General features: G+C 38.9%; 1 protein-coding gene and 1 non-coding gene across 2 annotated transcripts; both read right to left on the bottom strand.

Annotated features, from left to right (window-relative positions):
* Window positions 1-214: 214 nt before the first annotated feature.
* Window positions 215-25,959, bottom strand: HAUS6 (HAUS augmin like complex subunit 6). The gene is made up of 17 exons (XM_063295024.1): window positions 25,598-25,959; window positions 24,360-24,455; window positions 23,637-23,715; window positions 22,630-22,762; window positions 21,029-21,176; window positions 20,707-20,772; window positions 20,378-20,432; window positions 20,102-20,275; window positions 18,846-19,039; window positions 15,550-15,679; window positions 14,684-14,786; window positions 11,830-11,923; window positions 11,190-11,220; window positions 10,830-11,012; window positions 7,502-7,637; window positions 2,220-3,185; window positions 215-1,123 (listed from the first exon to the last, which is right to left on the bottom strand). The coding sequence occupies exons 1-17, from the start codon at window positions 25,723-25,725 to the stop codon at window positions 1,116-1,118; spliced, it is 2,724 nt and encodes a 907-aa protein (XP_063151094.1). The 5' UTR covers window positions 25,726-25,959; the 3' UTR covers window positions 215-1,115.
* Window positions 11,286-11,416, bottom strand: LOC134492601 (small Cajal body-specific RNA 8). Its single transcript, XR_010067477.1, has one exon. It is a non-coding gene; the product is annotated as a small Cajal body-specific RNA 8 (non-coding RNA).
* Window positions 25,960-26,318: the final 359 nt, after the last annotated feature.

Genomic DNA, 26,318 nt, shown 5'->3' with positions numbered 1-26,318 from the left:
ATTTGGATTTCACTTCATTCTTCAGAAAAGAATTGAGGGAAAATAGATGTACAATCAGAAGATTTTAGTGAGGAAAGTTTATTATAGCATTATTCTTTTTAAAAAATGTGTACTTTAAATAAATATTTAAGACAAACAGTTTTTAAGGTAAGACTATTAGAAATTATGATCAGACACTTGAATTCCAACATCTCCTCCTCCTCATTCCTAACCTCAGTTTTTAAATACCCAGCAACGCTACCTTTGTTATCCATCAGCTAATATCTGATACATGGGATGAAGGTGGAAAAACTAAATCCCAGCCTCCTCCTATGTAGCTTTTCCTTATGTTGCTGGATTAGAGAGATATGGCAGAGATCTGATACTCACATTGGTGACTGGTAATGTTACAGCATCCATTTTCTATGACTATTTATCAGTGTCAGTATTAAGAGGAGACACACAAGGCATCAGCAGCCTTCTATTATATCACGGGATTTCTCTCTCATGCTTCTCCTTCTCCTTCCATATGCATCCAACTATGTTCTATAAGATTCCTGACTCTCCAGAATAGATGTGGGGATTACACAGGGAAGAATTGTCTCACCAGTATATTCCACTGCAAAATGGACACTGTTGGATATAATCTACAAAAGGGTTGATCTGCACCAGTAATTACATTTATTCTTAAATGCTTCTTAATTCCCAGATATGGGGAAAAAATGAAATATGAAAGACAACTGATTTATTCAATTGTTTACCAAGGGACTTCATCTGTAGGTTTCCTGAAGAGTCAGAACAAGGTTTATCTTTCAAAATCAGAATAAAATGTGCTATCTAAGACACTTTATTGCAATTTAATACTTAAAGCTCTCTTTGTGACTACTCTTAAAAGATCTCAATTCATCAGTATTTTTTTTATCACTGATAATACAAGATTATTCCAGAGAATGGAATTGTGCAAGAAGCCTACAGTCAGGATTAGTATTAGTTAACACTAACGTATTAAAGGTTGAGGTTTGCAAAAACACTTTTATCACCATGAAGTATTCTATCCAAGTCAGTGCATCATGATTATAGAACCATGGAATGGCTTCATCTTCACAGTTGAGGGTTCTTTTGTATCCATCTTCAAACTAATTTTCTGAAAGAGAAATACATATTTTAAAACCTATTTTAAAGTAGTTTTTTTTTTAGGTAGGTACATGTATTGTGCACAGGGTAGAAATCTATTCTAAAGAAACCTCAGTGCAAATTTCCAATCCTCAAGTAAAGAGGGATTATTTTTATAGACACTGTGGTTGTTAGAATTTTAATTCTATGAAGGAGAATATAGCCATTATCTAGAAAATGTATTTTAAATTCAGGGGCAGACGTCTACATTAATAAACCATTTGTAATGATCAGAACACTTGAGCATTCACTCAATGCTCGAGTCCATAAGCCTTTGCTTATTTAACTGTTTAATGGAGCATAGCATTCGATACAAGGTATAAGTTGTGAATGGCATTTCCCACGCGTTCTAGTTTAAAATCACAAAGCCTCTAATTCCCCCCCACTACCCACAGAGGTATGCACCCCCCTTTCTGTGCCGGCAGATGGCCTGAATGGTATTTGGCCTGCTGACCTTGGGCAAAGAGCATCGAGCCCAAACAAAATGATTCACACTCCAGTCCAGCTCCCCCTCCCCGCTGGCAATTCGCAGTCTGCTGACACGGGTTTCTTGAAGATGGATGCGAGTCTGATAAAGATGTTCTGGGAATATTTGATCGGGGAGTCTGACACCATTTCCCTTAATAGCCAGCTCATGCAAAAACCCTAATTAAATATGATCAAAATTTTATCCCAATAATCAACTTTATTTCTAAAACCAATCTTTTAAAAAACAACACAGCAACCTCTTTGCTATATCTAGTTAGCATGAAAGAATAACATAACTTAAACACTGTATTATAATACAGGGATATGGGTAGTAGTGTAAACCAGAAGCTACTTGGATAGGATCAGTTAGATGTGCAGTTTCTCAATTCCTCTCTCAGTACATAAGCGATTTTGCATAACTATTCACTCCCTATGCATTTCACAGTGCACAACTACTTGTATTCTGCACTAGCAGATCACCAGCATCTACTTCCACTTAAGATGGGTGCTCCAAATCACACATTAAAAAGTGAAGCCTATCCCCCACAATCCTCAGACGTTGCATGCATTTCCCCCTACAGTTCAAGAGATGCACTAACCTTTCCGTTTATTAAATAAGTCTCCTCGATCCTGCGTGTCTCTCAGATGCAGCGGAGAAAATGCAACTAAAGGGGAGAGACTGTTCTTTCTTTCAAGATGACTCAGGTGTGATGATGTCTCAACAAGTTCTGCATCAGACGCGTATGGTTTTCCCAAAGGGCTAAGCACATCCTTCATTTCCAGGCTCACTGGACTGAGGCTAAACTCTGATCTGCACCTTGGCATTTGCTTTCCACAAGACAGCGGGTGATCGAGAACCGTCTTTTTCAGTGCTTCATATCGACTTCGAATAGACTGGAAATCTAATTTGCGCTCATTTCCTGACAGATAATCTGTCATAGGTTTGCTGTCTCTAGAGTTTTCTTCTCTTGAGTCATCCAACTCCAAATCATGGACACTATTAAGACTGATAGATCCTCCTCCTTCTGGGAGAGTTTCCTGAAGTATACCTAGCTGGATAACTTCATGGCTATCAGAACTAATACCGCTAATTGCTTGAGAAGCATCCCACAACAGAGTTGTCGACATTGTAGAATTCTGGCCCACACTGTGTGGCAAAGCCTCTGACCCAGTATGGTTGCCAGAACCACAGCCCACCTCAATCACGCTTTTGTTTAAAGTCTTGAAGACTAGTTCTGGATTTTCCATTTGATCTGGAACAGCAGGGGACAAACCTTTCTTGCAAATCATTTCATCCAGTGACCTAAGAGTTTTTTGGTGGGTCAGCAATTCATCAGTAACCCCCTGCTGTAAACTACATGGGGACTGCACATCTAGGAAGGAAGATTCTGCTGTATCAGACATACAAGATGACATAAAACATGTCATACTTGAATTTGCACGGTCTCTAAAGGCAGGAACTGTATCCTGTGATAACTGTTCTGTTGCTTCAGTATGATGCAATGCTACACTTGAAGGTTCTTCAGTCTGAATAGCCTTTTTCCATGAGCTTCGGATTTCAGTAACTGAAAATGAGCAAAAAAAGATTAAGCACAATACTGTAATCTTCACTCTAAAAATATACATCTTTATTCTGCACACCAATATTGAAACTCTACTAAAAGAAAACAGATTGCCTTAGGATATATATTTTAGAGCACTATATCTTGGATATATATAAAATCTTTTGAGAAAAAGATGTGTTTGTTAAATGCCAATCTGTGATTTTAAAGATACTAAACAACTCTGCTTTCGCTTGTATTGCTCTGTTGGTCATATAAAACAGCAAGGAGATCCGCTGAAGCCCTCAGCTCTGACTACTGGAAAATCTCCCTCTCGCGCACCCCCACCCCAGTTTAAATCCTGTATCACCCTAGCCACTCTATGCCTCTGATGAAATAAGCTGCACTTCATGAAAGCTTATAAAATTTGTTAATCAGAAAATGTGCTACCAAACTTTGATTTTTTTGTCACTTGTTGCCTACAATATTGAAACATCAATTTTGCAAGCCATTATTCAAGTTCTCTGAAGATTCTGAGGAAAAGGGCGAAGGGCGGCTGGGCGCAGCAGGGCCTACCGAGTGCAGGGCTGCTGGGGCTTTGTGCTGAGGTGCTGGGGTGGCTGGCTGTGGCACGGGCTTGAGGCGTCACTCCTTGGTGACAGGTGCACTGGGGCTGAAGTGGAGGCCCAGGGCCAGTGGTGGCCAGCGGAGACTGCTGAAGGCCCCAGGCCAATACATCAGCCCCAGCACCGCTGCCGAGTGCCACTGTGCAGGGAGGCCAACAGGGCATAGGTGGGGGGAGATGAAGTGCTCTTGTGGTTGCGTGGGTGGCTGCCAAGCACCAGAATTTTGATCATGTGACCACAGGGGTGCTGCAACAGCTGTAACTTTGGGGACCGGGGATAAGTATCATTTGTTCAGTGCCGCCGTAACTTCGAATGGTTGCTGAGCAAATGGTCGTTAAGCAAGGACTAGCATTACTTCTTTTAAACATCAGTCACTTCTACTTTTTTTGCCTTTCAACTGAGCAAGTGACAACCAGCATTTCTTTTCTAAATGAAATTACTCTTACGCAGGGAACATAACACTCTCCTGAACCACACTGATGCCAGTCTAACTGGTCAGATGTTCACTGAACATTTATCTTGAAAGCAATGTTTCCTCTAAGATGCACACACATGTGGCCACACAGACACTATCACACACCTGTGTACAAGACTTACTTTCCCAAGAAAGCTGACCACCCAAAGGGTCAGTGAACACAGACAGTGGGGAAGGGGGCAAGTCAAGAGGAAATGGACCCTAATGGGAACCAATCATGTGCACTGGCATGCATTTCCACTTCCTGAAGCGAACTGAAATCTGAAAGCACTCCAAGCATGCAACTGGGGCCTTGGAATTTTTTTTTATTTGATTTGTGTGGAACTAATGCCCAGTTCAACAGCCCCAGACCTAGAGGAAGAATCCAGTAATTGTCTTTTGCTTGCAACTCCCGATATTTGGAGACTAGAAAGAAATGACTAGGATAAAACTATCATGCCATGTCTTGTCACTGCAACTCTCACTCATCTCAGAAGAAGACAGATTGCAACTGAAACCATCAGCTGCTGCTGCTGCTGCTGCTGCTGGGCTTCCAACCTCCTGGTAACCACAAGTCTCTGGCAGAGCTGAGGGATGGAGATTTAGATGCACTCCTCCCCTGCACCGTTCAAAGCAACTACCTCCTCTCAAGACAGGCCAACAGTGGTGAGTAGGAGTCAGCAGAGCAATGTGTCAAATTCAGACTCCAGCAGCCCCATCTGTAGGATTGTGCCTTGCCCCCTCAGCTTCCTCAGCCCAAAGCGGTGTTGCCCATCACTGAGGCAGGCAGATGCAACTGATCATCAGAGCACTTTGGGCCAAATGGGATGTGCTTGGTGGCACTGGAGGGGAGGGGAGGGCAGGGATTGTTGGTGCACCAGTTCTTTTGTAGAGCCAAGCCAGTGGACATGAAAGGCAGCGGCAGCAGTGGGTGGCAGTTTGTTCCTGTTGTGGGACCTTGAAAGATCATGGCCTGCAACTCACCATCTCCCCACTCACCCGCCCGCCCAAGTTGTACAGCACCAGCAGCAAGCATTAAGGGAAACTACAAGGGAGGGTGGGGAAAAGGCTCCTTGCTTTCTGGCCCACTGGCACCTCAGGTGGTCTTTGCCAAGTTCCAGAGAAAGACCAAGGGCTGTGCAGCAGCTAGCCACATTTCCCTTTGGCCAAGATACTACCTGTCAGGCATGGCTGAATGTACATAGCAGAAACTCTTGCTGCAGTCTGCAACGAGATGGGCAGAGAAGCTAAGGCAGCAACACATAGCGGGTACCACGGCCTCAGCAACGGGCACTTCTGCTGGTTTTCTGTGCCACACTCCCCAAGTAAAGGGAGGCCAATGTTCCAGGCTGCCCCAGCCATATACATTGCTGCTCAGAAGACAACAGGACTTGCACTTCTGCTTCCCTGCCTTAGAGGAAATGTTGCTTGAATGCCTTCTTACTGGGTACAAGTGAAACATTCAACCATGAGTTCCTTCCCCCTATTGTCCAAGAACATAGGAAGTATAGATTTAATCACCGCTAAATTTCACACACAGTGCTGCTAAACCTTACACAAAATACATACAATGACTCAGACTAGTCAACTTTCTATTCTCAGCTTGGTGCAATGCAGGATCAAACAACAGATATGCAACAGAGAGGGTGGCAGTGGCTAAGGTGATGAGGAAGGAAGAGCATGTTGTATCTCTCTTCTCCCAAGTTGCCTGCAAAGCCCCCTCTGATAGTCTTAGAGGTTCCTGATCCATAAGGGACTTGATTTTATAGACAATCTAATCAGGAAGAGTTTGTTTTCATTTTCTGTTGCAAAAGGCACTCCTGGAGACAACAGAAAAAAACCTGTGGTGGTATTATTTTGAAAGATTCTTATAGCTGTAGAGTCATCTATTATTTCACCAAGATGCTTTTATAAATTAACTTCTTTCATTGAATTGAATCCAGGTACATATATTTCAGCCAATTATAGCAATAATCTATGTAAGGTGGCCTTATTCCGGCTCCTCTTGAAATGGAAGTCTACTGTATTCAACAAAACTGCAGGAAGTACTGGAGAAACTGAGGATGGTCTCTTTCTTTGTACTCTGAAAGAGTGCCAGGTACAGTGATTTACAGTAACTAACACTAAAGAAAAAGGGAGGGCAGTTCTTTTACAGCTGTTTTATATCCAGGGAACACAAATGCATCCCTAGATGTCAGTTAAACAGGTCAAGTTGATTGCAGATGTAAGGAGGACTTTTTTTTAACTAAAAACAAATAAAGAAAAACAAAATCTGAACCATTTGAAGTAAGATGTTCTTGTATCAGGTGATGGTCAGACTTCAACTTTTTTGAGAAATACACAAAGCTCTTTGCACCTTATGAGAAGAGGCTTATGTTAACAAGTTTTCTACTCAACAGAGTCAGACGGAAGACAGGCAGTTCACATCCTCTTCTGATGGGTGACTATAAACAGTCCTGGCTTACTTAGTTGGAGCCTAAATTTAAATGACTGCCAGAGTGGGAGCAAATAGGGTAAGATGCCTGAATATAATTCTTATTTACTGTCCTTTTGGGGAGAACAACAACATGACTGATAGAGAATTGGGAGATCATATTAACTTGAAGAATCTAATGCTTTCAGCTATTTGAGTATAGTTTGAGTCTTGGCTTCTAGTAGAGTCTTCGCTCTGTGATACAATGGGGTACTACAAATATCCAAAGATAAGGCTTTTTGGTAGGAAAGATGGGGAAAAGAGAAAGGCACTGCCACTCCCATGTCCCAATCCACTAGAAGTAGCTGCTTAGCCTGCAACTTAATAGTATAGAGAGACTACTTACGCCAACAATGTAGCAATAGCTAATACGTAGGGGATCTATAAGCAGCTTAGCATAAAAATAGACATATTGCTGGGAGTAGCTGGTCTTTGGGAGTGTGCTTTTATTTCCCCACAGTGATAAGCCACGGAAGAGAGGATGGACAAAAATAAAGAGAAACAGAAGACTTCACAAAAGTAACAGTAAAAATAAATGAACGTGTGAAAAAGGGCATAGGTAGTATAGCTATGCAGTTTCAAAAGTGCTTCACCGGAACCTTCGTTTTGAGGGGTTGCTTTACTGTGTTTTACTAACTGTTTGAATATATATAGCGCTGCATCCGTACCAAGTTCCATAGCCATTAAAAAAAATCATACCTTCAGAAACTATAAAGCTATACCAATTCCAACATGGCTGAATATACTGCAATGTAATGTTAAAGGAGAGAATATTATGGATACTTACTCAGATTTTCTGGAGTCCGTGGAATCTGTTTCCTTGTTAAGAAAGGATTTGAGATTAAGGTACTGATCAGATCCCCTACATCCTTTCCTTTCACTTCAGTGCTCTGGGGTGAATCAGATATTACTATATCTGCCACCTGCAGGAAAATATATACACTTAGAGAGACAAGCCACAGTTCCAGGAGCTGAAATATGGCACCCTTGGGAATTCATTTGCTTCTTGGCTCCTTCCTTGGCATCCACTAGTCTGCCTACCCTGAGTTTTGTTTACATTTTTAAAATTGGAAGCCAGCCAAGTATAAACAGGCAGCCTCCTTTTTTATTTGTAACAATGCCTCAGGGCTTCATAGACATGGCTGAAAATTAAAAATGGCACATTGGCTAAAGCAGACTGCTTTCCATTGAAATGTCTCCGGCAACCTTCTTCCTCCAAAAAAAAAAAAAAAGATTACCTGGGGTGTAGCAGAGGGAATCCTAGATGCTGGAAAGCAAGGAGACTAGGCTTGCTTGCACTGAATGTGCTTTGCAGTGTCTGTGTCTGTATTTCTCTTAACTGACTATTTTGGTGGGGTATACTGTATGTGCACCTACACCTGCTTGGATTTCACCTAGTTCTTTATCAGTGCTATGCATGTCCATAGTGGTATTTTGTATTTTCTGAGCATCATCATTTTGCTGTCTGGAATGGATATTTAGTAGTGTGTTTGGGAACAGCGTGTAATCTGGCATTCAGGGCTTAAACACCATCTCATTTTCTTGATCATGTTTCTTGTCTCTGAACTTTTATGACCTCCCTTTTGGTGAAACAGATGTAATACATAGAAAATCAGTGGTTTGTGATTCCCATGGTCAGGTGATTAATCATTTTGTGAATAGGCAAGACCCACATAGTGGTAGCCAACACTTACGATGTGTTCTCAACATTACAGATGCACACGTGGCTCAAAAAATTTGGGGATACCTGTAACATTGTGTAATGTTTAAAATTGAGTTTTTAAAGAAAACATTTAAAACCACATTATTGCTTGAACAACAACAAAATAAAGCAGTTTTTTGAACGTTCATCTGCTAACTGACTAAACATGTACCTCAGTTTTGACTTTTTAGTAGTGAGGCAAGCTAAAAGTCCTTGCACAAGCTGAAATTTCTGCATTTGAAAAGTTAATAGTTTACTAGATAAGCTCATCATATTCCTTTAAACAAAATACTAACAGTGGGATAACAGTGGAATATTCTGTTCCAGGAAATCTTGTAGCTTAATAAGAAAGCTAAAAATGGCACAGCTGCATTTGTCTAATGTAAATATTGCCTTCATTCAATATACAGCCAACTTGTTTTTAAGAAAAAATGCCACATTAACACATTATTCACATTAGAGCAAACAACCCACAATCACAGCTTTCTAGCACACTCCCTACAACATAACATAAGAAATCCTGCAAGAATTTTTGTTGCTTCCTTACTATTTATTTATAGAGAGCTTGTGACTAGATAATGCATACTATAAAAATGGTATGAATAGGGAGGAAAGGTAAACATTATAGACAATGTAAATCAAACTAACATTGCCTAAGAGACTAAGGGCCATAAACAGTATTACACTAACAGAGTTCTGCATGAACAGGATTTTCACTTGAACCCTCAAATATGCCCTGGGCTCTTTCAACCCTCTGAAAGAGGATGGGGGACACCAGGGGAAAAATCTGTTTAACCAGCAGACTGCTCTGTAAGTGGGTAACCCACACTGGATACCACATAATATTCTAAATTTTATTTATCAATCAATCAATCAATCAAATGTTATCACCACCCATCTCCCTCCCACTCTGGGCAGTTTACAATAAAATAGAATTAAAAAGCCAAAACAGTTATAAATACAATAAATAAAAGTAAGAATGTAATAGAATCAAGATAGGCAAGAGCTCTTTATCAGACCAAGAGTATAGTAGATCCATCAGAAGTCACTCTAGGGATGCTAACCATCCCAAAGTATGGCTATTCCCCCTCCCATTCCAAGCCTGCTGACAAAACCAGGTCTTTAACCTTTTTCAAAAGTCCAGGAGCGAGGGGGCCTATCTCACCTCTGGGGGAAGGATGTTCCAAAGGGCGGGAGCTACAGCAGAGAAGGCACGCTTCCGAGACCCCGCTAGATGAAATTATTTTGTGGATGGAGTCCGTAACATGCCCTCCCTGCATGACCAGGTGGGGCAGGTCAATGTAATCAGGACAAGAGGGTCCCTCAGATATCCTGGTCCCATGCCATGTAGAGCTTTAAAGGTAATAACCAACACCTTGAATTGGACCTGGAAGCAGACTGGGACCCAGTGCAGCTCACGCAACAAAGATGTTACATGTGCAAACCTTAGCACACCCAGGATTGCCTGCGTGGCTGCATTCTGGACCAATTGTAGCTTCCGGATACTCTTCAAGGGTAGCCCCATGTAGAGTGTGTTACAGTAGTCTATATGGGAGATGACCAGGGCATGAGTGACTGTCCGAAGGGCCTCTCGGTCCAGGAAAGAGCATAACTGGCGCACAACCCGAAGTTGCGCAAAGGCCCTCCTGGCTACGACTGCCACCTGCTCCTCGAGCAGAAGTCGTGAGTCCAGGAGGACCCCCAAGTTATGCACCGGGTCTGTCTGGGACAGTGCAACCCCATCCAGCACTAAAGATGACAATTTCCCAGAACCCGAGGTGCCATTAATCCACAGCCACTCAGTCTTACCAGGGTTCAGTCAAAGCCTGTTGTTCCCCATCCAGACCCCCACAGCCCCCAGGCACCTGGAGAGGGTGGTCACGGCATCACTTACTTCACCCGGGATGGAGATATATAATTATCATCTGCATATTGATGATACCTCATCCTGTGTGACGGATGATCTCGCCCAGAGGTTTCATGTAGATGTTAAATAGGAGAGGACAGAACCAAACCCTACAGCACCCCACAAAGAAGGGGCTGTGGGCTGGATCTCTCGCTCCCTATCAACACCGATTGGGACCAGCCCTGGAGGAAGGAGGTGAACCAGTGCAAGACTATGCCACCCACCCCCAACTCCCTGAGCTGACCCAAAAGGATACCTTGGTTGATGGTATCGAAAGCCGCTGAGAGGTCAAGAAGAGCAAGGATGGATGTAAGTAAGCATACTTTACAATAATGTAAAGAGGTTATGCTAACTGCATTGACTTGTTGAATAAAAGCACTGGATTTTTAATTTTTACTTACGGCCAAGTCAAGCTACCTTTGCTTTTTATGTAAGTGAGCATCCTCAAAGAACCTCAGATTATGTAATTACTAGTGTTTATCTCTCTTGGGTAAACATGCTCATTACCTCTTCTGCCAGCTGTTCTTGGGCCTTCTTTAAAGGATCTTCTTTTTTAGATGAAGATGGTGTTCTAACTATATCAGCTTGTCTTTTCTTCCCACCTTCTATTGGTCTAGGATTTCTTCCTTTATACTTTAAGATTTGAAACTGAGAATTACCAGTCCTCTTGGGAGTTTCAACATTTGATGCCTGAGGTGGGGAAAAAAGATGTTGAAAGATGAGCTTGCAGGTGTAGGCCAATATTTTACTATTTGCAACAACTGCATTTTAACCTTTATCACGTATCTAGTACTCCTGGGTATCAAGAACAAATGGAGCAACCACTAATGTAAGATTCCATTAGGAACAATGAAAATAGTGGGTTACCTTTTCAGAATGTGTAGCAAGATCCAAAGTCCTAAAAATAAAGGAAAACATTATTATTTTACACTGTTAAAATCATGTACTTGTGCAGCTGCGGAAACCTGTATGCCCCGTATCTGTCCGTTACAATTTCTCTCAATTCATCCCGGTCATCAAAAGGCAACATTATTATAGGGAGAGCTTGTGACAATTAGAGCAAAGCTTTTCTCTACTTGAGTATCAGCCTCCCATGCACGCAGAGCTATACACATATTTCAGGGATACAGGCATACCAAACAACAACAACAACAATATAATCGCATTGATTCCTGCACACAATATATCAAAACTATGTTTTCCATAGTAAGATTAAGTAATTTCTACTTAACTAGAAAGAAACATTTATTTCTCTTGGACCTAAGAAAGATGAAGAAGGAAAAAATGGAAACCAGTATATAGTTTTAAGACTTTGCAAGATATTTTCAGAGGTAACATTTAAATTCTATTTTTATCTTGTGATACAAATGCATCTAGCTACATCTCCATTTAGAGAATCACATATAATCTAAAGTTACACTTTGATTCTTTCTAATGCATGGTTCCATATTATTTATACTATGTAATATATGCTACCATACTGTACGAGGACATATTAAAATCATACCTTTCTGTGACAGTTATGGTTGAATAACCTTCATTTCTCAGTGTCTTCCCAGCTATCACAAACTCATCTGCCTGGAAATTCTTTTTGGTTGAATCTAAAATACATTTTTCAAAAGTGAACCAAGAATTATGTTTAGTTAATAATATAAATATTTACAATATCACTGCTTCTACAGAAATATTGTTGTATTTATTAAGCAGTAGTAATAATTTAAACCAGATTGAAAAAACATGTACGCATATTAGCATACAACTAGGAATGCAAAAATTTGCCAAAATAGTAATAGACTATTCTGAAGAAATCTGGAACATTCTGTTTCCCTCAGGACCATACTGAACCTCTTCCAGAGCAATATGGAAGCAGTATTGGGGGAGAGGCCTATTATTTGGCAGATTTTGGCAGTTTGAAATGTTCTAAATATAATGTTCCAGACAAAATAGGACAGCTTGAGAGGCAGACCTTCACCAAACACCTGGAAACACTTCCAGTTTGGAGGTTTTATTTCTGGAACCTACTAAATTGCTCTTAACCTGCCTAATGTAGAAGTAACATTGAGTCTTTAAGACTAATAGTCTTCCATAGACTTGTCCACCATGAATTTATCTACTTCTCTCAAAGCCTTCCACTGTATCTTGTGGTAATGAATTTTACAGATTAATTATGCACTATGTCATATGTAGTACTGTCTTATGTCTGTTCTAAATCACCTCCAATTCAGTTCTAAATCACCTCCAATTAGCTTCACTGGATAACTGCCAGTCCTAGTGTTTGAAGAAAGAGAAGGCAAGTTATCTTTGTTTACTTTACTTGTACCATTTATGTTTTTATACCCTACCATGATCTACTAATCAGTTGTCTTTTTTCTAACTTAAGAATTCCCCAAATTCTAGCTTTCTTGTCCTGATCAATTTGGTTGGCCCCTTTCTGCACTTTTTCCAATCTATTATATCCTTTTCCAGAAGTGTACATACTATTCCCTTGTTTAATAATCCCTCTCATGACATTTATCTTTCTCACAGCTGCTACACTTCAATATAATATGTCCACTGAGCTATCACTGTGACCAAGTAGTTCGCTATAGACAACTCAATCCCATCAGTATATATGTGAAGTTAGGAAGAGGTGACTCAATGCAGATCATTTTACATTAAATTGAACTGTGTTTGCTACTTAGTTGACTGTTTACCTTGTTTAAAAATTTCATCCTGGAGCTGTTCATAACCCTGAGTAGTTTGGCATATTCCACAAACTCAGACTTACTGTTTATCCCTAAGCAAGATCACTTATGAACAACCTAAAAAGCAACAGTCCTAACCCACATCTTTGAGGGGCTTCACTTCTTCGTCCATTTATTCCTATGCTTTGATTTCTATTTTTATCCTGTTAGCAATTCATAAAACAGCAGGTACTTTTAATCCACCATTGCTAAATTTGATGGGACCTTTGTCAAAGGTCTTTTGAAATTCCAAGTATGGAATGTCAACAGGATCACCTCTATCTATGTCCCTATTGATATTCTAAAAAAAAAAAAAATTCTAGAAAGTTGGTGAAGCAGGATTTATATTTAATAGGGCTGATTTCCCCTCAGCAAGACTTTTTGTTTTATATGCTTATTTTTTCTTTGACTGCTGTTTCTGATAACAGTAATTTGCTCAGAACAAATTACTGTAATAAATAACTCAAAACCAACCTGTAATTTCCTGGACTTCTTAAAATTTGGTGTCACATTGGTTACCTTCTAATCCCCTGACCCTGAGCCCAATTTGACAGACAAATTATATGTTTTTGTTAGGAGATCAGCAATTTCTCTTTGAGAAATTAATCTCATCAGTTAAGATTAAAGGATTAATGCACTCCTATGAACTTCCTTATAAGCTTGTATCTAGAAATAACGTATATCACACAGATTCTCTGTTCCACAAAGTTTCTTGTTTTACTCACCGTATCTATGTCCTCATTCGCAGCCAAGTGCTCTATTTCCCTTAAGTTGCCTAGATTTCTAACACTGCCATAAAAACACCTATACGCTATGTTCTTCAACTGTTACTGGCATAAGCCATTTTCACAGCTTTTGTCTTTTATCACATCCATCAATTCATCCGCTTCCAACATTAGCCTAATCCCTCCTTGTATTCTTTGAAACACCTATACCCTTCCAAATCAGATGTTGCTGAACACTAGTCGTGTCCCCCCCAGAATACCCAAACATCATTTTAAAACCTGCTCTGCTATCTTTTCAATGGTACGAGCCTGGTTTCATATTTGTTCGAGTGGAATAACTGTCTTGCACAGATCTGGCTTCTCCACAAAAGTTTCCCAGTGCCTAAAAATCTAAGCATTCCAGTTGGGCCCCACAGTGTCATTCATGCATTAAGATCCCTAAGTAAGGGGACATGCTCATGGGACAGGAAGCACTTCTGAGAATGACAAGCTGGCCCCTTCAATCTGACACCTAATAACCTAAACCTGGCTTCCAGGAATGGCCAACTACATTTTCCAATATTAATAACACCAACATGGACTGTGGCTGCTGCCCCCATACCAGCAGTATCCAGCACCTTGTCTAGACAGCGCATAACATGCACAATCTTTGCACTATGCCATCTATATGCCTGTCACAAATTGACACCCAACTTAACATTTCATACCCTTTGCTTCTCCAAATTTCCATCTATTCTATTACTATTGTCACAAGTTTACGATAAAAACAAAACAATGTATACCTGTTTAATCTGGCACTGTGAACTCTTAACACTGCCCATCATTTATGTGCACTCTTACCTTTGTAGCTGACTTTGTTTTATTAGGATACAGAGTCTATGTAAAAGAAGCAGCATTTATATAGATAATTTACCTGGAATTAATGCTGGATACTGACAGAAGACACTGCTTTTGTAAGCTTCCTCAGTAGCCGGAGTAAAAGAAAGAGGAGACATAGCGGGTAATAAATCAAGTGCCTTTAAAAAAATAGTAACAATATATTAAAATGTTTGGAATTTAAATACAAATGTACAAATAAAATAAGAAGGTACAAAACCAGCCTATTCTAAGTCCAAAAGATTGTCCTTAAATTTTATTTTACAGATGAAAAAAATTGTACCATTTATTTTATAAATGGTATGATTTATTTTATAAATGTATGATTTATTTTATAAATGTATATGATTTTATAAATGTATATGATTAGGGGATCATAAACAATGCCACTTGGCAAGGTCCAGAAGACATGACTTCTCTTTTGCAGTGTGTGCCTTATGGAACAACATTCCTCTGAGATGTAGATGTCCCAATCCCACTGGCCATTCATAAGGCCCCGAAAACCTGGTTTTTCCCCAGCTTTGGGCCAGAGCATCGAATGAGTCCATCCATAAATGAAAGATTCTGAACGTAATATGAAATGGTTGACCTCAGTTACTCTGTTATTTTGTTTTGGATATCTGCTGGGTTTGTCTTTGGTTCCTTCATTGTTATGCTCTTAACCAGTTTTAAGCTGCCAGAGAAGCTTTTAAGAGTTGGATGGCCATATAAATCAAATAAATAATTATGGTATTAAAGAAGATCTTAGAACTGTGTTTACCTTAACAAACAATTCATAGAGTACAGGGATACACCTATTGGGACTTTTAAATTCAAAATACATTTCAATTATACACTGCAAACATCCTCAAATTGAATACATTCATTCTTGCTCCACACACTACCTACGAAGCTTCAACTTACAGGGTTTGGATCCTTAATTAAATGAAAAGGTGACCGGCCAAGACAATTTTCCCACTTCAAGTTCCATTCCTGTTGTTTTTCAGCAATTGATTGAGTTACTGAGATATGATCATCACATTTTAATTTTTGCCTATAGGAAAAAATTTAACAAGAACATCTAAAACACTTCTTTAGTTGAATCAAAGATTTTACAAATGAAAGCATTAGTTCAAATGCATTTGTTCTGAAAGCACAGCAAGTTAAACAAAGAAAAGTGACATAACTTGTGAAATGGAATTTCCCAAAATCTGTATGTGCTCCAAATCTCCTCTGCTGGATCCTAATCCTCTAGAGCAGTGTTTCTCAAACTCAGCAACTTTGAGATCTGTGGACTTCAACTCCCAGAATTCTGGGCTTCTCCCAAAAGTCCACATACTGTATCTTAAAAGTGCTGAGGATGAAAAACACTAGGGAGACAAAACCCATGTATTCTGCTGACAGGCTGGCAGTTTTTGATATATTGTACCGTACAACTCACTGGCTCTGAAAAGTTTTTTTTTTTAATTATTTCAGTTACAACATAGCCGTAATCCATGTTTCCATGTTTCCCAGGAAGTAGAAACTACAAGATGCATATTGCACCTAACCAAAAAAAAAATTGCTGTAAAGATTTTAAACTGCAAACAACCAAGCCTGTCCTTAAATATATTTGTCAGTCCATTACAGATCACAAGCTTTTTTTCCCAACAGAAATTTAAAAGGCAAGAATACTTCTCATCAACTGGCAATTAAAGAGTTAACTGTAGTTTAATAATATGAACCTGCAAATAGTTCTTGTTATATCTCAGTAGGGATGTTATGAACAACTTGCATAATAAACAAGAGAGAATTCCAAGGTTTGGTTTACATATAACAATCAGACTAAAATGGAGACTTCTGGTGGGGATATGGTGGACTGAACAGCTGTGCCTGCAGGCTCAGTGGGCAGAACTGACAACGCAGTTTTTTCAGGCTCAGGAAGGTCTTTCTTGAAGCCCAGGAGTGTTTTTCCAGAGAAACAAAAACACTTGGAATCACCCCATTTGTCCTTCAGATGGCTGCTTGTAGCCTTCGAAAACATGCAAATGTGAGTACATTAATAGGTACCGCTTCAGCGGGCAGGTAGCGGCGTTCCGTGTAGTCATGCTGGCCACATGACCACGGAAGTGTCTACGGGCAAATGTTGGCTCTTCGGCTTTGAAATGGAGATGAGCACCGCCCCCTAGAGTCGGACACAACTGGACTTAATGTCAAGGGAAACCTTTACCTTTACTTACCCTAAAAAAGGCTTTGTACAGCAAGGAGAAACGGGTTCTGTTGGTGCTTATTGTTATTTTTGTGATTAATTTTTTTAAAAAAATTCTTTTTAAGTTTTGGACTTTGTTTTCCATCCAAATATTGAGGATTGGGAATACATAATTGTCTCCCTGTTATTAAGTTTGTACTAAATTTGAAGACATTAGCATTTTCCTACACATTGAATCTGCTGTTCTGAACTTTCAGTTTTCTGCTGCTTCTTTCTCTGGGGAATTGTCTGTTATCTCACTTTCACTTGTGTAAACACATTCTTCTATTTCTTAGACTTTTGCTGGTTAAGTTCCTAGGGGGCGCCATAATCTACTATGTGAGACATGGAGGATTTCAATCAGACTTTCTCTGACTTTCATTGAGATATTAAGATTTTTTCTGATTCCTGCCAAATTTTTATGCAAGGCATTCAGTGCATTGTGGAAAATATGAGGTCTAAAATGTGTCATCTGGTTGGAGATGTTGTGGATGAAAAAAAAGAATTTAATAGCGATAGAAATGTTTCTTCCAACGGTGAGATCGGGACTTCTGTTGAAATGCTGAAGATTGGATAGTTGAGCTGAAGAAATTTAAGGGAGAGATCGAGTTGCAAGCTTTTAAGTGAAACTGATCTGATGGAACATTATGGAAAAGAAGGAGTTATGTATGGGAGGTTTTCTGAAGAGAAGTCGGTGTTTTTGAGGGGAGCAGTTGCACTGTTTGATTTAAGAAAAAAACTCTGTGTGCATTATGGGGATATGTAAATGCTCTGATTTATTCTGAAGTGGGATAAAGGTTTATTTGATGGAATGTGTTCCTGAAGGAGGGGGTGATGTGGTGGAATTTGGCACTGCCGCTGATTCCCAGGAAAGAGGGAACGCATTCCAAGCTGATAAGAGGGCTCAGTCTAGACAGTCTTGGCAGGGGGTCAAAGAGAGTCAGGATAGCCCCACCCTAGACTCTCCCAGGTTATTTCCCCATAGGTTAGTTAGGATAGCCTTAGTCTGGCAAGATTCTGCCTATACGGTGAGAACAATAAAGAACTAGAATGCAGAATACACTGATTCAACATCATTCTTGGTCTGGTCCCAACAGTTTAAGAATATTGATCTGGATTGTTTTTAGGGTTTGATTTTATTTATATTTAATGATTTGGATTATTATAAAAAAATAAATGTCTGGTTTTGGGTTTAGTATGATTAAGATTATAATAATTGTTGTATTACCAAATACAACGGCAGACAATTTGTATGTTTTTTAATTTGATCTTTATTATAGTAGACAGGAATGTATAGAATAGTAGTAGGAAGGAAATAAACAAATGCTATCTTGGGGGGGAGTTGATTAGGTTTATATTCTTTTTTTCTTTTAATATAGGGGGAGGGAGGAACCGTATTCAGTAATTTTTATATTGTGCTAATGGAATGATTTATAAAAATAATGTGATTTTGGTTTAATAGAGAGCAAGGGATTGATTAGGGAAAATTGTTGTATATCCTTGCTGTTTAAAGTTGGAAGTCACCTCTTTTTGTAATTTCTCTTGTGTTTTCACACTTTTTTAGTATTTTTCTTTGTAGTTTTTTTGTTTTTCTGTAGCTTTTATCTTTGTCTGAAATAAAATTTTAATAAAGTTCTTACTAAAAAAAACAATCAGACTAAAATGAATATATATACCTGCTCTTTCCTCCCTTCCATCATAACCTTAACCTTACAAAGTTTGTTAAAGCGTAAGATTCTCTTGACACCAGGCAGCTGATTTCCTATAAACTAGGATCAATGAATTCTGGATAAGCATAATTGCATGGTTCTGATTTAGATAAATTTCTGTTAACATAATCCTGTATAGACTGAATTAAAATACACAACAGTAAAATGCATACTGCTCGATCCTAGTGGTTTATCAAACCAAATTGTCACATCTTAACCAGATAAGTAATTCTATATAAAGATTTGTTTGGAAGGCTGCTGAATCCACAGACCTCTGAACTTACCTCAGTGACTTCAGCCCCAATAAAATCTCATTCTGGAATCTGGTGTTTCCTTCAAGATACTGAAGATCTACTCTGAATGCATTCTTGTCAATATGCTGGCGCTCATGCAGCAATAGCTCCAAGGCTTTGGTTAGTAATTGGATAATGGTTAAAACATTCAGTTTTCCTGTTTCATACACATTCCCTACCGGAAACTTAAAAAAAGAAAAACTGGTTAGCATATACTGAATTGAGAGCACAACTGTATGTGTAATCCCCACCACAGAGCACAAAGTTGCACCTATCGGTTGGCATTATCCCCAGTAATGGTCCCATCATCTTAGTGCTCAATTCTTCTACTTTAAGAGAAGAGGTTGGAAGGAGGCTTCTACTTGTGTTTGGCTTATTAAGCACTTCTCCTGGAATGTGAGCAACACTGCAGAACGATTAGGAAGTATCAATTAGACAAAGAAATGTTTTAATTGATATTTTGCCTCATATTAAGTTCCCTTTGTCTCCTTCTCAAAAATCACTGCTTTTTCAATGCTTGTTTTAAAAGTTTTAGATTTAAGGAAAAAGTAAGCAAATCTGGTGATTTCTGTCATTCTTAGATACTTAATTCTTTTATTTGCACTGAAACATATGGCTAGATGGGAGCCAGGAAATCTTACCATTTAAAATGTATGAATGAACGAACACACATTCATTCACATATATATGAAAAGTCCTATTAGAAGCCAAGTTAAATGTGCTTTAAACATCTTCCCATTAAGAGAAGTTCTTTTCCAAATTTAATCATTCTGTTTTTATGTTAATTATCTACGTTACTTGTCTTAAGGAACTCGTCTCTGGATTTAAACTTTTCTTCTTAACTGCCCTTTTGTGCTATATAGCTCTAAAGAATATATATTTGGGGTGGCAGAGTCCCCCATTGGGGGAGAGGGGCGGTAATATAAATCTAATAAAGGAATAAATATTTTGGTTGTATGAGCAAATGAAATACAAATAAATCCTTTTAATTTTACTGAACTAAAAATAAGCAGCTTATTTGGCTTAGTTGCAACTACTAATAATGTACTTTAAATGCTATCTGGGAAGAATTCAAGGGTTCAATTCTTATTAAAGTCTAACAATGTCAAAAATTAATCCCCCTAATTTGTGCATTAATCATAGTATCAGCCAATCAATTTCAGTCAATCAATCAAGTGATGGCAAGCAGTAGAACATCATATAAATAGTGACTATCTGAACAGAAGCACAGATACAAAGAAACTTACTTTACACATTTCCTTTTCTACTTTTTGAAGCAGAGGCCTTGGAATGCTAACAGAAACACTTGTGCCATCTAATATATACTGATCAACATGACCTTTAACTACTGAATCCACAACTTCTCTTTCTTTTTGCAAAAATGTCAATGTTTCCATTACTATTGTCCATAAACATCGAACCTTTGGAGGGAAAAAAAAATGATTTTTCAGCAAGCAGAAAAATGTGTGCAATTAAATAAATGTTAGATGGAGATTATTGAAAATCTATAGACAGATGCTCACCTTTTCAATTCTTTCTGTAGTATTACTCTGGCTATGTTCAACTTTTTTCCCCATTCTACCAAAACAATGAGAAACAAAAAAATAAGTTAAAGTAATGTTTATATTGTAACTGTTCTTATTTTTCTGATAATAGAATAGCAACAGCAGACATTACAACAAGAGAAAGGACCAAATTAATAATTTCTGTTGCGCACACCTTCTAGCATGTCATATTTATATTATAGGGATTGCATTCCCAATGTATTCCTAACATGTTATTTAGGAAAACAGGAAAAAAAACACAAATGTAAAGAAGCTGTAAGATGAATTTCTAACAAAATACTACTTGCTTTTGCAGTTGTCTGTCTAGATCCACATTTTCATATCTTAAATCTCTGATTCGCTTAGTGAAAAGTCTGTGAACAGAAAAAACAAGCCACAATTAAAGTTTTGTGGATGAAAAATCCCCTAAGAACTATTGACAATTAATAGCTATTGACAATTCAAATTATGAATTGAATTTCTTTTTCATTATCAAGTATCTTTTTCAATATCAACCAGTAAAAGAATCATCCAAAAAATACTCTTACCAAACTCTCCCACTTGATAACATTTAACATCTTGACTACAATTTTATAATCTACAGATCATGTTTGTAGAGACTTTACTTACAGTGCTTTTTTCTGAAGTTCTTGAATCATCAAATCTTCCTTCTGTAGACACTGTAAAAATCTGTTAAGTCCCACCCGATATTTTGCAACAGCCATATTCAAGTCAGGAGATCTTGAGTTCACTGCTTCTGGGTAGGGTGTGCCAGCACCTATGCAAAATGATTCCAAAATCTGCATTGGGAAATATCAACTCAACCATGACCAAAAAGGCAGCAATTTTTTTTAAGACATCCAGGCCTCTCAATCAGGCAAGAGGCTGAAAAAGCAGGGTAGAAGGATGACTGTGATGAAAGCATGATATCAGGGGATCAAGATGTAGTTTGTGTGGGTTAATCTATCTAGGTACTGTGATAATTTCAGAATGCATCCAGGACTGCTACAATGAACAAACAATGGTTATTTCCAATTGTTAAAAATGATTCTTAATGAAACCCTTTGATGATTTGTCCTACTTCTGAACTTTTCCTGCAAGGAATCCATGTGAATAGCCTGCCCTACAGGGAAATTCCATAGATAACACAAAGCTAAAGGTAACAAAATGCTTTGTCGGAAATTGCTTGACCTTCCACTGTACAATTTTGCTCCAGAAATAGCCAATCTTTAAATCTGATAATGCCATAAAAATAATCACAGAAGCAGGCATCAAGTATAGCTAGCCTTGCAGCTAGTAGCATAAATCTGAATGACTCATTAGAGAACCATATATTTATTTTTGCTTTTGAATAATTTTAATGTTACAGATGTTTGTTCTTTCACTAGATTTTGTCATATATCCCTATCAATTTTTTTCAAAAATATTGCTATTACCAGGCTCATTCCAAGTCCTCTCAATATTTGAAAATTAGGAACTAAGTGCACCAATATAACAGATCATTCATTACATCAAAATTTTGTTTTTTTGTTTTAAAATATATAACAAAGAAATTGTATTGTTCAGGCTGGAATTAAATATATCAGACTTAGCAGGGGTTCTACAATAAGGCCTTAATTACTGCCTGGAATGGGCAGTTGGCTGGGTCCTTAGACTGATCAGCAATGACAAAAAAGCTTTTTCATTTTTCTAATTCAGATTAGCTGGCACTCAATTCAAAACTCACTCTGGGTGGTTCACAGTATAATAAACAGTAAAAACACAAAACAACCTGGTCACTCTATACAAAAAAAAAAGACACCCCCCCAAAAAAAACATTGAACAAGGGGCTCCATCCATCTTAACCCGAGGTCAGGGAGAATAGCCAGGTCTTCAAGGTCTTAAGAATGCCAATAAGATTGGAGCCACGTGGATTTAACAGGGGTATGTGTGTCTCATTCTACAGGGCAGGTGCTGTGACAGAATACATGCTTCCTGGGTCCAGATAGATGGCATCTTGCACTTGCAACAGAATGCTGGATGGATTCTATGAAACACTATTTGCTCACAACAATCTTTCACAATTTATCTAAGATCTTCTGAAGTAAGTGAATTTATGTGAGGAAGTTCCTTACTAGCATGAATTTCCTCAAAAAAATTTTAAAACTCCAAAATTTTGTTACAGTAAATAAACAGTAAATAGAACAGTAAATAAAAGAGCTCTACAAGAATAACCTTACATTATTGCTTACCTGCAGAATCTACCTTAATATGGTGCATTATGACATATCTTGCAAAGTGGAACATTAGATGAATGAACTTGGGTCCACCAGGAGAAAGAAATAATGATGCAACAACTGGAGGAAAACTGTTTCCACATTCATCCTAGGGAATTAAACACGCACTTAAGTGAACTGTAGTTGGTAGTACCAATTTCCAATGTTAGCTTTAAGCAGTAGAGCCAGAATGTGCCAAACAATTATGATCACCTTGCTAGACAAGACATCAGAGGTATGCATAAGTTAAAGCAACCACCTGAGCATTCCTGGGCTATAAAGCACAATGTTCTTCCCTTATGTCTCACAAATTTTCATATTAACTTAATGGCATGGCATACTAGAGTAACAGCTTTGGTTCTGCTCAAATCCACTTAGCTTGAACTCAGTGACTGCTTTTTCATGCTAGTACTAGCCAACTCAACAAGCTCTGAATATAATCCTGTATTTAACAGAACACAAATGAGACCCAAGAAGACGACTATTAAAAGATACTAATGATTGATCCTGGATGGCAAGTAGTTTTATTGGCCAAGTACCTTCAGGACTGGGAAGACAAGACCTTTAAAGAGTATCAAAAGCAAGAGACTCTTCTGGCCTTCATATTCTGTTCTGTTCTTGCAAAGTAATTTCTCTCCTTTGAATGCTCCTTAGCTTTCCTTTTTGAGCTACTTTTTTCTAGTTGATTAATATTTGAAAAAGTATCAACACCAAGAAAAAATTAATAACCTCCAGCTATGACTTTCAGAATCCTTGGCTGATAGCCATGCTGAGACTAGTAAGTGCTTTAGTCCAAAGTATCTGGAAGACATCAGGTTGCCTAAGAAAGGTCAGTAATAGCAAGAAATTTCTCATCATGCAGCATCAATCATCATCAAATTACAAGTTTTGAAGATAGCTTTCAAAGACGACCACATGCAGAAATATACACTGAACCATATAAGCAAATATATGGACACCTTTTCATTCTTACCAATACTTACTGAAATCCTTCTTAGCCATTCATAGCACTGCTTTCTGAATTCAGAGTCTGCCTTTTTATCTGTGGGAGGATAACAAAATCTTTCCATTCCAAGGGAAAGGAAAGAGCAATTTCAACAAATATTCAAGGAATCAGACATAGTTTTAATGTAGCTTAGCAATACAAAATGTTACTGGCAAAGTTTAATTACATTTGCATTACTGCATATTTACTTAGGTTTTACTATAAAAGTATCTTATCAATGAGAAAAATACCTATACAATATTGCGCTATCGTGTATAGATATTTTCTAAGATAATTCTAAGTTCTAAGATAATTCTAATAAGGCTGGATCAGTGATACAGAATTTCTCTTGAATAAAGGCCTTCAGGGAGACCTCCCATATCAGATTCTGGTCATAGTTCTTTGCTTTTTTGGAGCAGCAGAAGGATCTGCAACATTACATGATGCCTTCATGCTTCCAGTTCCCCTTCAACACAAATTATAGAGTAGGATGGCACTGAAAATATTGCCCTTTTGGGGGAGGTATGGTGGTCCAAGAGAATGACAATGGCACTTCGATGAGCTGTAAGATGACCATTCTGGCAACCTCCTTCAGTGAGGAGAGTAGTGGAGAAGGTTCCTCAAGTCCTGATAAACTTACCAAGTCCACAACAGACTAAAATTATGGTTAAGGAAAAAGAACCTAAGTAATAAAGCATATTTTATTAAACGTTACACTCACCTAAAAATCTCATTACAATGTGACTGGTCCAGCTTTGAAAACAAGAACCACGCAACAATGTGAAATGCATCTTTGTTTGGTTTATCAAACAAGTTCCTTTAAAAAAAGTTATAAGACATCATTACTCCATATGCAATACTAGGGTAATTAACTAGACTGGCTTTTTTCCTTGGCAGAATTCCTGCATGTAGAAACTCAGTGTGCTGCATTTACAATTCTAGACACACAGTCCTTATGAAGGTTTAGTTTCTTTTAAAGAACATGATTGCATCTTTCTACAAATCACAGGTTAGCATAGATAGGGACCAGCTTAAATGCTCCGCCAAATGCCACTGGCTCCTGCATTGTTTTCTGTTAACACTCTAAAACAATAAACTTACCCAGCCTAAGAACTGTTCGCCTTTTCCACATCTGATTAAAATTGCAGTTGATTCACGCACAGAGACACGTAGGTTATTTCATAATTAGCTACAGTACAGTGCAGGAACAAAACTGTTTACTTCTGAAGAGGAAAATTCTTCACAATGCTCGCATATCAACAAGCATTTGGCTAATGTTAATTCCCAAAGCAATGCATCCTTGAGCAGACATTCATCCTCAGATTTGTAGAGTTTAAAATAAACCCTACAGGCCCCCAACATTACAACAGCACGCTTTGGTATAAGAGTGGAGATGATACTACCCAATATAATAGGGAGAGTTTTGATCAGGGTTCCCCAAAGTGATCAATATCAACCCCCAAGGGTCGATGGGACTATCCAAGGGGTCGATAAATAGCTGGGAGTCAATAGGTTGTCAATAAATGATGGAAGGTCATTTGGGTCAATTTATCTTAGAGCTCCATGCCCTAGTCCTGAAGGTGAGGTAGCTAGCAGCAAGACAATGTTACTCAGCGTTGGTCAGCTGCCAGCAAAAGCAGCCTGGAGTTGTTGTTGTTATTCCTAGTACTATTAAAGTAGTAACAGCACTACTCTCTAACAGCAGGGATAGCATCTAACCCAGAGGTCAAAGGGGAGTACATTCCTGGAGCAGCTTCCCAAACCTGGCCCGATCCGAGTTCATAATACCAAAACTAATAGCAAAACATAACCGAAGGGCACAAGACACTGAAGAATTTACGAGTTTCCTGTGCGAAATCTTCTCAGTTCTCAGGGAGTTAAACTGGCGGGAAATAAACAGACAATAAATGCTGAAAAGGAAAGAAAAGGTCCGCCGCGCCCAATCGCCTCTGAACTTACACGCCCAGACGGAGATGAGTCGAAAGTTTCCCCGCAGCGGCATTTAACGCGGGATCGAAACCCAGAGCCAAAAGGTAGAGCCAGAAGTGGTTTTTTTCCCAGGCAGGAGGCGAGAGCAGGCTGCTCATCTCCACGGCGCCGCCAGACCCCTCAACTCCCACGGCGGGCAACGACTCCCACGACTCAGCGAGCAACGCAAGGGGCTCCACACGCTTGTCTCACAGTCAACCAGGCGAATAAAGCTCTTCCCGGCTCCTTTCAGTTAATGGCCTCCTTCACATTATCCCCAGAGTAAGTTCCGTTAACACCACCGCCCTCAAAGCCGCCATCTTGTTTAACCCGCCAAATTGCAAATCTAAGGGGGCGGGTTTTTATGAACTAAGGAGGTATATCACCCAATCAAACTGCTCGGGACCGTTGACCTTTCACGTGGTGGGCAGCTTCTAAACCAATCAGAAAGAAAGAAAGAATTGCCTAGAATGCACCGCGGCGAAGCCCCGCACGAACGCGGAAATATAGAGATATAAAGAGTTTAGAGTCGAAACAGGTATTGTAGATCCGCGATGATATAGAAGGGTTATTTATGCATTCTTTTCCTTTTTAAAAATATTTCGTACTTTCAGCTAGGTTCTCTTTTCTAGGCGACGACTTGCTTTCTCAGTCCATAGCTCGAATAATTTTGCTTGTCTGTTATTTTCCTGTTGATATTCTAGACGTGACG

The sequence above is a fragment of the Candoia aspera genome, chromosome 2 (assembly GCF_035149785.1).
Source record: "Candoia aspera isolate rCanAsp1 chromosome 2, rCanAsp1.hap2, whole genome shotgun sequence".
NCBI classification, from domain to species: Eukaryota; Metazoa; Chordata; class Lepidosauria; order Squamata; family Boidae; genus Candoia; species Candoia aspera.
The sequence above is the reverse complement of the archived record's forward strand: the minus strand, read 5'-3'. Positions and strand labels throughout refer to the sequence as shown.

Bases quoted from the DNA above. Each gene is read 5' to 3' on its own strand.
- HAUS6 (XM_063295024.1), bottom strand. From the start codon at position 25,725: ATGAGCAGCCTGCTCTCGCCTCCTGCCTGGGAAAAAAACCACTTCTGG. The intron at 22,763-23,636 runs GTAAGTATTGGT...TTAATTCCCTAG, and splicing joins AATGGCTAAGAAGGATTTCA to GATGAATGTGGAAACAGTTT. The intron at 20,773-21,028 runs GTAAGTAAAGTC...TTCTGTTCACAG, and splicing joins GAACTTCAGAAAAAAGCACT to ACTTTTCACTAAGCGAATCA.